Consider the following 15,995-nt stretch of genomic DNA (forward strand, 5'->3'; position numbering starts at 1 on the left):
TTTCCTAACATGTGAATGTGTAGACAGTCACAATAAGTGCAGCCGGGAATTATCTTTGAAGGTGGTTTTAAAAATATTTCCATAGAGGAAGCTGTTTTGGTTTTCTTTTTCTAAATACTATTCTTCAAATCTCATTGTAACAGATGAAGTGCTGGCTAAACCGCCCCCCATCCCCTCTCCCCAAGTTGCTATTGCTTTTACAGTAACAGGCATTTTTGCTGGGTTTATGGTCACCCCATTAAAGATATTTCCCAGACTTATGAGCAGTTTTTGTCCAATCAGCAGAAGTGATGTGTAACAACTCCTGTGTTGTACCTTGACCAAGAAAAAAGATTGCCTTCCTTTTCTCTCCTCCTCCTTATAGGTAGGGACGCAAATCTTCAAATACGCAGATGAAGGCTATACCTTACAGATGACAAAGCAACACAATAGAAGGAGCCTGGTAATCTGATTCCAAGATACCTTACCAGTTCTGGAACATCTTCCAGGATGACGTTTGCATAAAAGAAAGAAAATTCTTTCAAGTCACCACAGTCTCCCTTTGGAGAAGCCTATACTGTTTCGTATCTAATGCACATGTTGGCATTATCGCACCACTAAGGACACTACCAGTGAAGCTCATTCAACCCTGGTTACTTTGACTGACATACTACTCAAGGTCCTAGCCAGAGCAATTAGGCAAGAAAACAAAATATAAGGCATCCAAATCAGAAAGGAAGAAGTAAGATTCATTCACATATATTCCTAAAGTTGGAGGATACAAAAATCAATATATTATCTTTTTATATGCTAGTAATGGATTATCAGAGAAGTTAATACAACTGCATAATAATAATCTCAAAATATATTCAACTAAGGAGGTGAAATATCTGTACACTGAAATGATAACCCTTTGATAGAAGATGCAAATTAATGGAAAGATATCCATGTTCATGGGTTGGAAGAATTAATATTGTTAAATATCCATACTACTCACACCAGTCTACAGCTTCAATACAACCCCTATTAAAATTCCAATGGCATTTTTCACAGAAATAGAATAAACAGTCCTAAAATTTGCATGGAATCCATAGACACTGAACTGCCAAAGCAATCTTGATAAATAAAGATAGAAGCATCACACTCCCTGATTTCAAATTGTATCACAAAGCTACAGTAGTAAAAGCAGCCTGCTATTGGGTTTTTTGGGAGGATTTCAAGATGGTGGCAGGATAAATGGGAGCTACACTCACCTCCTCCTAGGACCAAAATGGAATTACAACTAAATTAAAGAACAATCATCCTGGATAACCAACTGAAGACTAGCTGATGAGGAGTCCTATAACATCAAGACTGGTAAGGGCAGAGACTCAAAAAAGGCTAGGCCTGCTCCCATGGGCAGTGGCTGAGGTTCTGGATGGATATCTTACCTGTGGGAGGTTCCCCTGAGAAGTGTGAAGCCTAAACCCCAAGCCGGGTTCCCTAGCCCAGAGATGGGAAGAGGCGCTCACACAACATCTGGCTGTGGAAAGCAGTGGGGTATCTGTCTGCCAGGGAGAGACAGAGTCTGCTGGAGACACAGGCACCCTCTTAAAGGACCAATGCACAAAATTTCGTTTGCAGCCACTTACATAGGACTCGGGTGGACTCAGAGTCGCCTGAGGAGTGCCAGGATCCCTGTGCTGAGTCATTCTTCACCATCTTTGGACTTCTGCATAGTGTTCCTGATGTCATTCCTAAAGCTGTGAACTGACTATGAACCATTTCATCATGGTTTAATATTGGTATGCTTAATAATACTCTTTCAAATCATCATCATTCTTAATATGGTCAGTGTTAATGACACATCTGTTCTACTTATTCTGGTATATATTTCTTATTTTTTAAAATTAAATTTATTAGGGTGAAATTGGTTAATAAGGTTATATAGGTTTCCAGTGATACATGATCTATACATTGCATTGTGTGCCCACCATCCAAAGTCAAATCATTTTCTGTTATCATATATTTGGCCAAGATATGGAAACAACTGCAGTGTCCTTTGATAGAAGATGTGGTACATATATACAATTAAATATTCTTTCGATATCTTACATAACTTGTCCTCTTGCTTGCAGCAGAGAACCCTTTTGAAAGCCAAAGCTTAATTACTTTCTGCTTTTGGAAAAGTTTATGAGACCAAAGTTTAATTAAACTCAGGTAATCTGAGAGAAAATTCACTTTTCCCAGCATGATTTGGGCTGTATGGAAGAGACTATAATGAAACCAGATACTCTCTCCTAATTCCATTGGAAGACACTCCAGTTTTTTGGAACAAAAGTAGAGTAGACCATTCACCTAAGATGTGCACCTTTTGATAGTTACTGTTGGCATGGAGTGCTATCTTTGTTAAGGGATAGTAATCCAGGTCAAAGAGTAAGTCCAAAAACACTGAAAATTGGGGAGTAACAAGGTTTCAGTGAAGAAAAAGTAATTGGCTAGAAATGAAGCAGAGCTCCAAGAGGGCACCCCAAGCTCTCTGGCTGGGAATTGTCAGCTGGCCACAGCAACCTGATGAAAGAATGCACAAGGCACATTTTGGTGCACAGTATCTCATGGTAATCTCTTCATATTCCTTTTGACCCCTGGTAACTTTAAATAGCTTTTACTAGTAAATGCAGAGATGTCCTCCATTGTATCTGATACCCTGGTGGAAAAGGCAGGGTACATAACTAAGGAAAAGTCCCATAAAATTTGCTATGAATTAACCTTTCTCCTGTATTTTCCCAAATGGCTAGAGGGATAGGGATGGAGGATATTTGTAACCACATCATATAACATCATACTTCCTATTAATGTGGTATGGTTTCATTATTTAGTTAAAAGTGACTTCGCATAAAAATGTACCTACCTCACAGAAATGTAAGGATTAAGTTAGTGTTTGGCCCATAGTAAACATGTAAAAAATATTAGCTGTTATTATTTGGAGGCACATCAATATAGTTAACAAGATACAGTAATAGGTCAATTGGAGTTATTCTTATGTAATATTGTATCAATAGTATGTAACATTATATTAATACTATTTCTTATTGATTAGGAATAGAGATTTTGAAAGTGGTTTATGCATCAATCTGGAACCCCTTCAGAGTTAGGGCAGACTGGAATCACCTTTCTGGTAAGCAATTGTCAGCTTTGATATTGAAGTTTATAGCTACCCTGGTGGTAATGGCTTTGAGCCCTTCAGTACCACCTTGAAGGCCGGGAGGGCTGGTGGTGATGTTAGACAGAAGCTGAAAAGTGCTCCCTTTTCCTGCAACAGCATTCCAAAAAACAAAGCACAAGATGACCTATCAATGGAGAGGAACTTTGCAGAAGTTCCACAAAGAAATTAAATCTGTTACAGTTCTGAGGGTGCTTTGCCTAACCCAGGAATAGGAAATACAAGAATACGAATTGGGTTATCTAGAGATCAGGACTTCCAGATTTAGTCCCATTAGATAAACTGAGTTTAGAAAAAGGAAGGTCATGTTGATATTATAATAGTTTTTAAAAACGATCACTTTTCTATGTTATGAAGTTTTGAATGGACCTTTAGATTCAAGTTAGGCTTTTTATTTGTTCTCTTTGGAAGACTACATTGTAAAATGACTCTAGGAATTTCTAAGTAAAATCCCATATGAAGTACTTTGTCTGATACAGGGGAGAATTCTTTTTGAGATATGACATGTCTATGTGTATAAATAAAGGATTATATAAATTCCTGTGTTGGGCCAGGAATAGCTGATAATAAACTCTGTTTCTCTCAAAATCATATGAAGAGAACAAAGTCCTTTTTACTTTTTGCTAAATGGTGATTAATCACTGATCATCAATTTTCATATTAACACAATTCCAACTTACATATTTATATTGTACTACTTAGCCTGGCTTAATTCTTTTGTTTTTTTAAAGACACTATCTTTACAAAGAAAGTAATTCAAATTAACCAACCATGACCTACAAACATAAACAGAAATGATACTGAATAAGTATTGATTAAAACAAAAAGCACTTTAAAAAAACCCAGCATGAATTCTTACCTACTCCAGAGGTTATTGATTCTGCATCAATGTCTCGAGCTCTTTTTCTTGCCACTTCAGCTAGTGCCAATTCACCCTTATCTAGTGCAAGGTAATGGATGTCCTTTGGAAAGAGAGCAAAATAAAAGATTAATCCAAAGTGAATGTTGGTTAAGTTACAAAGGAGATTTTGAAAGGAAGAATTTATTGTTCAGATTACAAAGCAGACGAATATTCTTTTTTGTATTTTAATTTTCTTGAAATGGAGATTATAGCTATAACTAATGGCAATTATTTATACAAATAAAATCTTTAAATCAAATGTTTGACATACTCATTTTTGTTAGGGAATAGAAATCTTAATTACTGTTTTCCCTGTGGGGAGATTTTAATGAAGAAAAACCTCAGCTTCTTCAAAATTCAGTTGTTTGGAATACTAGTACCAAATCTGTGTCTGATATTTATGTGTCTAACACATATTATTTTGATAAGATTATTAATACTACTATTTGAACTCATTCCGTCAACAAATCATTGCCTCCTAACTGCCAGCGGTTTTTGGAGTACACAGCTCAATTACAATACCCGGTTTCAAGAAGCTCTGAGCCCAGTGGGGAGACCACTGTAAGCAACAGTTAATGAATTAAAGTGCTATGAAGCAAAAGAGAAGGAACTGATCCTTGATCTGAGTCTTGAAGGATAAATAAAAGTTATACTAGGCAATGGCAGGTCTTTCAATATGAAAGGAGTACTGGATGGACTTAGAACATTTTTGTTACACAGAATGATTATTGGAACGATAATTTTACTGCAATAAAAATGGAAAAAGAATATGAGCAGTCAGTTTACAATGAAATATAAATAACCTATAATCATAAAAACTATTTCTCTGTATTAATACTCAAATACAAATTTAAAAAATGTAACTTCAAATTAAACTTTAATATTTACCGTTTGCAAAGTTTGTGGGGAGATAGGCACTTATATTTACTGGGAATGTAAGAATTTATGCAGCAGGGGTTGATAAACTATGGCCTATGGGCTAAATATAGCCTGCCTTTTCTACAGTCCTTAAGAATGATGTTTACATTTTTAAATGGTTGAAGAACCGTGCTCTTATTTAATTTTGAATGGCTTTCAAATTAGCTTATGCTGCAGACTTGAAAATGTTTCAACCTAAAACTATAAGGCAAAACTACTTATATGTGAAACCTAATACAGTGATAAAGTTTCAATGAGAACTAACATTGTTTGACTTAAAAGTAATGTCAGGCTATTGTACATTTCCTGCACTGTCAAAAGCTAAAAAAAAAAAAAAAAAGACCTGAGATCTCCATTTCTACACAAATTCCCAGCAACATATTTTCCAATTTTAATCCACAGCAGAGTTTCTCAACCTTGATGCAAGTGCAAAGAAATTTCCATATTCCAAAATCTATTTAACAGTGTGATTGAAGAATTTTAATCTGAAGTGATTAATGTGCAATGTAATGACATGCTAAAAGGCAGGCTAGTCTTTTAGCTAATAGAATTCTAAAAATGACCTCTCATAGATTGATATCAATATATGGCAATTCCTATCTTTGAAGAAAGAAATTTGTAAAGGTGAAATATGTAAAATTTCATCACAGATGAGCATTAACAGATGAACATTTGCAATAGATTTTGATAATAGAGAACACTGACTTTCAACCCTAATTGAATGAAATGTTATCCCCACCAAATTCCATTATTCACATTCATAGACTTGTCTTACAAAAATTATACTCAATTATTATATTTTAATTTTATCAGTAAAGATTTATGGAAATTTATTTTCTTGTTATATATACATATATATAATAAACTTCGATTTTTCCTCTTGTCCCATAGCCTGCAATATTTGCTATCTGGTCCTTTACAGAAAAACACTGCTGATTCCACATTTTAACAACATATCATAATTTAAAATCTGCCTACATATACTTTTGGGAAATCTTCCTAAGGAAATGATGTGACACTCTATGTCCAAGATTGGTGATGAGAGCAAAACTTATATGACAATGAAAAATTGGAAGCAATGTAAATATACACCAATCCAGAGTATTATGATACTTTCATAATAGGTCCCTATATTCAATGAAGAGATTATTAATAATTTAAAATATGCCACTGTATTCAATTTGCTAGTATTGCATTTAAAACTTTTGCATCTATTTCACAATTAATAAAAGTCTATGACTTTACTTGAGTTTCACTGCTAACAATCCCTTAGCTGTTATCAAGGTTACTACACTTATAAAATTAGTTAGGTGGCTTTTTTTCTCATTGGCAATATTTCTATGTGATTCTTAGCTGAAAATAAGCAAAAGATATGTAATACATTTGAGGAGAAATTATCAACCATTATGGAGTGACATAAACACCTGATTAAAATACAGACATATATCCGTTTATGGCTGGGAAGACTATACATAATGAAGATAGCAATTCTGACTCCAATTAATCTGTAAAAATCAGTGGAATGCCAATCAAAATCCCTTCAAGGAATTTATGGGACTTACAAGTAGATCTTAAAATTCATATTTAAAAACAAAGTCAAGACTATCTAAGGTTTATTCTGGTTAACATTAAGACTATATAACACTGGAAAAAAAACCCCACCAAGATGGCGGCATAGGTTAACGCTGGAGTTTGCTGCCTTGAACAACCACTTCAAAAATACAACTAAAAGACGGAACGGACATCATCAAGAAGGCTGGCTGAGTGGAAGTTCTACAACTAGGAGGAAAGAGGAAAGCATACCGAGACTCAGAGGAGGCGCAGTGCTGAAGTAAAATACTAAGGTGCGGAGGTGCACGTGGAGCTGGCTGGCGGCTGAGGGCGCGGTTGTCTGTTTCAATCGGGAGGGAGCCTCAGACTCTGAGCTCCAGATCCGGGCGAGTCTCTAGGGACCCAGACTCAAACGGGAGAAGCGGGACTGTCTGGCTTTGGTCGGAACTCGAAGGCAGCTTTCTCTCGGAGGTTTGCAGTGGTTGTTGGAACTCTGAGAGGCAGAGCCCCTGGGGACAGGACCGAGAGCAGCCATAACTGCTTGCTCCACCCGCCCTGTTGATCCCCTGGGACCTGCCCCGCCCAAGCCCTGCACAGAGGCATTTGTCGGATAGCCTCAGGCAAAGGCTAGATTAGCACCTCCCTAGAGGACAGTTCTTCCACTGCAGACACAGCTGATTTGCACAGCCAGTTGGCCTGGAGGTCAAGTAGTAATTACCTACAACAATCAAGGCTTAACTACAACAAGACTGCACACAAAAACCACTAGGGGGTGCACCAAGAAAGCATAAAAAATGCGGAGACAAAAAAACAGGACACAGAAGTCAGAATTGGAGTATATGGAGCTCAAAACCACACATTTAAGGTCTTTCAATAATTTTCTAGAAACTGCCGATAAACTTAATGAGATCTACAAGAAATCTAATGAGACCCTCGATGTTATAATAAAGAACCAACTAGAAATTAAGCATACACTGACTGAAATAAAGAATATTATACAGACACCCAGCAGCAGACCAGAGGAGCACAAGAATCAAGTCAAAGATTTGAAATGCGAAGAAGCAAAAAACACCCAACCGGAAAAGCAAAATGAAAAAAGAATCCGAAAATACGAAGATAGTGTAAGGAGCCTCTGGGACAGCTTCAAGCATACCAACATCCGAATTATAGGGGTGCCAGAAGAAGAGAGAGAGCAAGATATCGAAAACCTATTTGAAGAAATAATAACAGAAAACTTCCCCTACCTGGTGAAAGAAATAGACTTACAGGTCCAAGAAGCGCAGAGAACCCCAAACAAAAGGAATCCAAAGAGGACCACACCAAGACACATCATAATTAAAATGCCAAGAGCAAAAGACAAAGAGAGAATCTTAAAAGCAGCAAGAGAAAGAGACTCAATTACCTACAAGGGAATACCCATACGACTGTCAGCTGATTTCTCAACAGAAACTTTGCAGGCCAGAAGGGAGTGGCAAGAAATATTCAAAGTGATGAATACCAAGAACCTACAACCAAGATTACTTTATCCAGCAAAGCTATCATTCAGAAGTGAAGGTCAGATAAAGAGCTTAACAGATAAGAAAAAGCTAAAGGAGTTCACCACCACCAAACCAGTATTATATGAAATGCTGAAAGGTATCCTTTAAGAAGAGGAAGAAAAAGAAAAAGGTAAAGATACAAATTATGAACAACAAATATGCATCTATCAACAAGTGAATCTAAGAATCAAGTGAATAAATAATCTGATGTACAGAATGAACTGGTGATTATAATAGAATCAGGGACATAGAAAGGGAATAGACTGACTATTCTTGGGGGGAAAGGGGTGTGGGAGATGCGGGAAGAGACTGGATAAAAATCGTGCACCTATGGATGAGGACAGTGGGTGGGGAGTGAGGGCGGAGGGTGGAGTGGGAACTGGGAGGAGGGGAGTTATGTAATAATCTGAACAATAAAGATTTAATTAAAAAAAAAAGACTATATAACACTGGTATGCAGACATATAAACCAAAGAAAAAGAAATATACCCACATGAAAATGGTTTTTCTTCATGAGTTACTCATGCTAGTACTTTGTATTTAGCAGTGATATAGGTGTTGGTTCTAAGATCTGTGGTCCACAAATTATTTCCGGAACATTTTCTCTCACTCTGGCATTCTTCCTCAATTCTATGATTACTCCTCTTTATTTTTTAATTGTGATAATTGGATCATTAATTTGAAGAAGGTAAACCTTAACACTTCTTAAGTTATTATATCTATACCATGAAGGTTTTCATTTCTTAATCTTTCTGTTTGGAACACACTATACAGTCTATTTACTTGGTGATACTTGTAGGCCTCCTGACTATAAACAGACATAGATCAGAGATATTGAGGGTCTGGTTCCAGACCACCACAATGAAGTAAATAGTGCAATAAAACCAGTCATACAAAATTTGTTTTCTCAGTGCACATAAAAGTTATGTTCATACTATATTGTAGTCTAGTAAGTGTACAACAGCATTATGTCTAAAAAATGTACACACCTTAGTTAAAAAATACTTTGTTGCTAAGAAATGCTAACCCCCATCATCTGAGTCTTCATGAGTTATAATCTTTTTGCTGGTGAAGGGAGGGTCTTGATGTTGATGGGTACTGTTCAGGGTGGTGGTTACTGAAGGCTGAAGTGGCTGTGGCAATTTCTGAAACAGGACAACAATGAAGTTTGCAGCATCCATTGACTCTTCGTTTCATGAAGGATTTCTCGGTAACATTGGATGCTGTTTGAGAGCATTTTACTCACAGTAAGTCTTCTTTCAAAACTGGAGTCAATCCTCGCAAGCCCTGATCCTACTTTACCAACCAAGTTTAAATACTGTTCTAAACCCTTGGCTGTCGTTCTTCACAGCATCTTCAGGAGTAGATTCCATCTCAATAAACCACTTTCTCTGCTCATCCATCAGAAGCAACTTCTCAGCCATTCAAGTTTTAGCATGAGATTGCAACAATTCAGTCATATCTTCAAGACTCCACTTCCAATTTTATTTCCCTCGCTATTTCTACCATATCTGCACTGAAGTCTTGAGCCCCCTCAAAGTCATCTGTGAGGGTTGAAATAAACTTCTTCCAAACTTCTGTTAAGGTTGGTATTTTTTTGTTATTAATCCTCACCCAATGATATTTTTTCCATTGATTTTTTAGGGAGAGTGGAAGGGAGGGGGAGAGACAGAGAGAGAGAAACATCGATGTGAGAGAGACACATCAATTGGTTGCCTCCCGCTCACACCCAAACCCGGGGCCGGGGATCCAGCCTGCAACCAAGGTACATGCCCTTGACTGGGATTGAACCTGCAACACTTCAGTCCATGGGCCAACGCTCTAACCACTGAGCAACTGGCTAGGGCAAGGTTGATATTTGATAGCTAAGGGTTACTTAGTTGGTGGATGATTTTATTATAAAAGTGTTACTAACTTGGACAGAAGTTTTCAGGAAAATATTCAGAAGAATGACCCATTTAATTTCTGCCATTCTTTCTCAATGACAATTTTATAACTTACCATTTACTAAAATGATTAGTATAATCATTTAGCACAATTAAGTGAAATTGGCTTCCTCTGAACAAAAGATAACAAACACCAGTAATCTCTGGTCATGATCCAGGTTTTACATTTACACATATCTGTCTGTATCATCTAAGATCTAAAATAAAAAACTTGCTGTTCCTGGGTTCTCATTACCTTCACAGATGACTTTGAGTGTACTACTAGAATGAATATGCAAATTTACAACAAAAAGCATTTAGCACTAAAAAAAATCTTGAATAGGTTTTTCATCTTTAAATTATACTGTAGATCAGTCATTGACAGATAATGACAACTATAATATATTAATGTTGTTATAACCTTTTCTAATTTTCACGTCTGAGTATTCATGAGATGCAGAAGCATGAAGAAAGACATGCAATAGCTAAATGATGATACTAATATGTCAACTTGGTAAATGGTAAATTACAAAATGGCCATATACATATTTAAGATTACCATGTTCTGCCCTTCTCTGCTGTAATATTTTACTTAGTTAAAATCAATTGCTAATTGAAAATTTAAATTCATAACCTTCAGCTTTCTAAGTTTAAGTTTCGCCAAAAATTTTGCTTTCAGAACATTCAAGTTCACAATGCTCTATTTCAAGTACAGATAAAATAAAATGTTGATACCATTCCTGTTCTACTTATTTAAAAATAACATTTCTTTTCATAGGGCAAATATGATCAATAAGAAATTTTAAGAATTGAGAATAAAATATTTGATAATGTGTTAATATTATAGAATTTTCATATTTTGTAGATATGAGGAAAAAGTAAATTTCAAGATAAGCAAGTATATTAAATACTTTATATCATAGTTATATTAAGATAAATTTTAGTAATTAGTTCTTAGTGTCTACATAATGTTTCATACTCTTTCTTATATAAGAACAATGAATAATCATTTTAAATGTGAAAATATATGGGAAGAACTTATATTTTGTTACCAAATTAATTTACTTGGAATGGCACATGCCTTCATATTAGACTAAGTTTTTGGAAGTTTTCATAGGACTCATAAATAAAACATATGATTTCTTTTCAAGAGTTATATTTGGGGCTTGTTTAAATTTTCTCTTTGGGGCTACTAGACTATTTTTTAAAAAATATATTTTATTGATTTTTTACAGAGAGGAAGGGAGAGAGATAGAGAGTTAGAAACATCGACCAGCTACCTCCTGCACATCTCCTACTGGGGATGTGCCCACAACCCAGGTACATGCCCTTGACCAGAATCGAACCTGGGACCCTTCAGTCCACAGGCCGACGCTCTATCCACTGAGCCAAACCGGTTTCGGCAGCTACTAGACTATTTAAATTCATTTATTTTGAATTAATTTTTAGCCATTTAGATTTTTAATAGAAAATTATTCATATTTCACTACGCTTCCATACTTATTCCACTGTTTTATATACCATTAAACAACATAGATTTGAACTGCATGGGTGCACTTATCTCAATAAATACAATCAGCCCTCTGTATTTACAGGTTTCACATCTGTGGATTCAACCTAACACAGATTGAAAACAGTATTTTTGGTCCATGATTGGGAATCTGCAGATGCATAGGGCCAACTGTATGCATTATTCTATGCTTTTTTATATAAGGGTTTTGAGTATCCCCAAAGGATCATGGAGCCAATTCCCTTTGGATGCTGAGGTCTAACTGTAGTTAAGTTTTTTGGGGAGTCAAAAGTTATATGCAGATTATTTTTTACTGCATGAAGAGTTGTTCTCTAGCCCTCAGTTTTCAAGAGTCAACTATGTTATTATCATAACCTTAAAAACATTCCAGTCTTGCCCTCACCGGTTTGGCTCAGTGGATAGAGCGTCGGCCTGCGGACTGAAGGGTCCCAGGTTCGATTCTGGTCAAGGGCATGTACCTTGGTTGTGGGCATATCCCCAGTGGGGGGTGTGCAGGAGGCAGCTGATCAATGTTTCTCTCTCATCGATGTTTCTAACTCTCTATCCCTCTCCCTTTCTCTCTGTAAAAAAATCAATAAAATATATTAAAAAACAAAAACGAAACATCCCAGTCTTTCTATAAAAATGCTATGGGGTGATCCCCAGGATATTTTGAATTAAAAACATTAAGTAGCCAAACAATGTATTAGTATGCTACTAAAACAGGTTTTATTAAAAAACAACAGGGGCATAGATTAATATATATGCATATATATCTTCTATAAATGAAGGATCAACCAAAAGTGGCAGCTTAAGGGAGAAGGAGAGGAAAAATGTAAAGAAAGCAAAGACTGAAGCTAGACCTCATGGAATGCACCATTTTTAAAGATCTGATTTTAGAACCAATTATACATAGTTATAAAATAAAAACAAAAAGTATTCCTCGAACATCAAAAACAAAATTAATGGACTCAGTATATCAAATTTATGGCACAACTTCATGCAAAAAGCTATTTCAAGTCTATTTAAAATATAGACATATTTTATCTTTTGTGGGATATCTTTAAGAACAAAGGAATTGCAAAGAAATCTTAAAATGTTTTCATGATTATTCTAATAGGAATAATATTTGTAGAAATATTTAGCAACCATTGTCTATAAATGTTGTATAACAAGGTCAGCAAATTACAGCCTATGAACCCAACCCAACCTACAACCAACTGTTGCAAATAAAATGTCATTAAAATGCAGCCATATTCATTTATTCATATATTGTCTGTGTCTGCTTTCAAACTACAATGGTAGAGTTGAATAGTGTCGAAGACTACGTGGCCTGCAAAGCCTAAAATGCTATCTGGTCCTTTACAAAAAAGTCTGACTATCCTTGTTCTAGCTCTTTCCCTGGATAACAATAGTAACTCAGTGAACTAAGCACACTAGCACCCACTCTCTGAACCCTATTGACTATTTCCTACTAAAATCAAAAATACTTGTATATAGATACATATGGTTGATTCCAGGTTGGGGATGCCCTGTCATACAAGAACGCTAACATACTACTGGAGTCATCCCAACAAAACTCAGGATCAAGTTGGAAGGGATTTCTATGGCTAAAGATGAGTGCAAAAATATTCCCAACTTTATACTATTTAATGGAATACAACAAAATCCAGCACTTAACTCAAAATTCATAAAATCTAGCTTCCAATAGATAGACTAGACATGAGAAGAAGAAAATGTCACCCTAACCTGGAGAAAAATTGGCAAGGAAAATTTGCTCAGTTTTATCAACTATAAAATAGGTATAGAATTATTCAATAGAATTATTATACCTATTAGGATTATTATGGAAATTAAATAAGGTAACTTATAGAAAGCCTTTGGCATAATGCCTGGCAGTTTGTAGGTGATCAAAAAGAGTTAACTCCTTTAATTCTGTGATATAAAATGATTTTTTTGCTGGTAATTACAAAGCACCTGGCATGCCCTTGAGCAAGACAGACTATAAATTTTAAGCAGGCATCAACACCAATATCTTCTACTCTTATGAAAGGGAAAGACTTGCATTGTTAATCTTACAAGATTAAAACAATTCTTAAGGACCTGAAAATGTATTTATTTTATTGAAAATTAGTTAAAATGTGAAAAAATTAGGTCTTTCTCTTTAGCACTTTCAATATAACCAAGTGATAAACCCTAGTAAACATACTTCATATAATTTCATTTGATCTATTTTGGCATAAAATTGATGACATGTCATGCTTAAAAGTAGAATTTGTGACATTTAAGTCTCTTAGTAATTAATAGTTCAAACATAATAAGTACCATACTGCAGGGAGTTATCTAGAATTGGAAAGCAGCTAGTGCCAAGTTTAATACTTCACTCACCTTCCAAAAATATATTGCAGAGCTTCTGATTCTAGTTATCCAGATAAGGATATATCAGAACAATACTCTTGCTGAAAGCAACTAGAACAGCTGGATGAAATACTTTTAAATATTCTGTTTAAAGACATGAGAGAACTACAGTGAGTATTTAAAGACCAAGATCCTAGACAGAAGCAAAACCTAGACTATAAGCCTGACATTTGGTGCTGCTTTTGCTTTTCAAAGCACTTGCCAATTTGTAATTGGCGGCCAACAGGCTGAGAAACTTAGCAGAAAGTAGTGTTTGAGAAGTTAAGAAACTGCAGGAAATTTCAGGTAGAGTCATTGGGCTGAGGGTACAAAGTTATACTTCAGGGCCTGTGGAGGAGGCTGGGCTTTCAGCTAGGATTCCTGAGGGGCTACACTCTTGATATAAGTATCAAGTGGAAACAAACCAGCTCTCAGACTGAAGCTCAGGTTCAAATAAACTCAGCCCTAGAATGGTGGTGTTTAACCCTTGCCCCAACTATCTGCCAGAAGCAAAGGCAAATTCTTTCTGAAGGTAAAATAACACCATGTCCAACATTCAATTTTTTAAAATTAGCAAAACAAAAACAAACTTATAGAAACAGAGACCAAATGGATGATTGCCAGAGGGAAGGGTGATAGGGAGGTGGGTGAAAAGGGTGAAGGGGAATATAGTCACCAGCATTGTGATAAGTTCGCATGGTGACAGATGATTGCTAGAATTAGTGAGGTGACCACATTGTAAGGTATAATAAATGTAGAATACTTATGTTGTACACCTGAAACTACTATAACTAAAATATAATATTGTATGCCCAAAATACTTAAAAATAAACAAATACATTAAAAAAGAGGAAAGAAATAAGACCAAATGATCTTAAACAACAACAAAAAGACCCATCAAAAAGACATTAGTCAACAATAAAAAAAAAAAGACATTAGTCAAGAGAAAAAAAATTATAGGAGGCTTCCATTCTAAGATGGTGGCATAGGAAGACCTTGAACTCACCTCTTCCCAAAAACGCATTTAATTTACACCCACAGACAGAGCAACTCCCCTGAAGAAGAACTGAGGGTTGACTGAACAGCTTCTGCACAACAAACACAAGAGAGACCACACAGAAACATCTCCCTGCCGCTTCCAGATGTGAGACTTGCCCCCTGGGACTCCCCTCAGCTTAAACCCTCCTTAGTTACAACTCCCACCTAGGTGTGGCTTGTTCCTAGGACTTCCTGAAGACCACACGGGCTTCAGCTACAGCACTGGAGGCTTACCTCTGGAAATTCCTATAGCTCACACCTGATCTATCTTCAGCTTCAGGTCCCAGTGTGGCTTGCCCCAGGGACTACCCAAGGCCTGAGCCCACTCCAGCTACAACTCCAACTGGCCTGTCAAGGTGGTCCCAGTACAGCTTGCCTCTTGTCCTGACCCACTCCAGCTATAGCCCCATGCCCTGGTAAGGTTTGCCACTCCACTCACTGTGGCCCACACACACCCGAGCTCCAGCTGGCCTGCTAAAGACATTTGGCATATGCACTCTACAAAGAGGTAGTTTCTACATAAGGTCACTCCTTCAAGACAGGAGAGATTGCTGTTTTGCCTAATTCATAGAAACAAACACAGAGTAACAATGAGGAGACAGAGAAATCTTATAAAATAAGAGGCTAATATGCAAACAGACTGAACGGCGGAATAACGGGAACAACTGAACAGCCGGTTGCTATGACGTGCGCTGACCACCAGGGGGCGTGTGCGGAACATGGTGGGCATCAGCCACGGTGGGATGGTGGAGCAGGTGAGCGGGGGCGCCAGGCCACGGTGGGGAACTGGCTGCTGTCATGAAAGCAAGCCTCTGGTGGTTACTGAAAATTCTTTGCTCCCATGCACCGCAGTCCCACCGGCGCTTGCACCTGCTGCTGGCGCCGGCCCCGCTTGCACCCACTGCCAGTGCCCGGTGCTGGTCCCAATTGCTCGGCGCCATCAGTGGATGCGAGTGGCAGCTGCCAGCCCTGATCGCTCCTGAGGGCTTCTCCACCTCCCACTGCTCCTGAGGGATGATCGGGGCAGCAGCCGCCG

The 15,995-nt window shown here is 37.1% G+C and overlaps 1 protein-coding gene across 5 annotated transcripts in view; it reads right to left on the reverse strand.

Annotated features, from left to right (window-relative positions):
• Positions 1 to 15,995, reverse strand: part of WDPCP (WD repeat containing planar cell polarity effector) — a 236,986-nt gene that overhangs the window by 64,451 nt on the left and 156,540 nt on the right. For all 5 annotated transcript variants that reach the window (XM_070429324.1, XM_070429323.1, XM_070429325.1 and 2 more), the window contains one exon: positions 4,041 to 4,143. In XM_070429324.1, the coding sequence (XP_070285425.1) occupies positions 4,041 to 4,143 (103 nt within the window). The remainder of the gene's footprint in view (positions 1 to 4,040; positions 4,144 to 15,995) is intronic.

This window comes from Myotis yumanensis, unplaced genomic scaffold (assembly GCF_028538775.1).
Source record: "Myotis yumanensis isolate MYYU_CA2020_CCGP unplaced genomic scaffold, mMyoYum1.0.hap1 SCAF_11, whole genome shotgun sequence".
Taxonomy (NCBI): Eukaryota; Metazoa; Chordata; class Mammalia; order Chiroptera; family Vespertilionidae; genus Myotis; species Myotis yumanensis.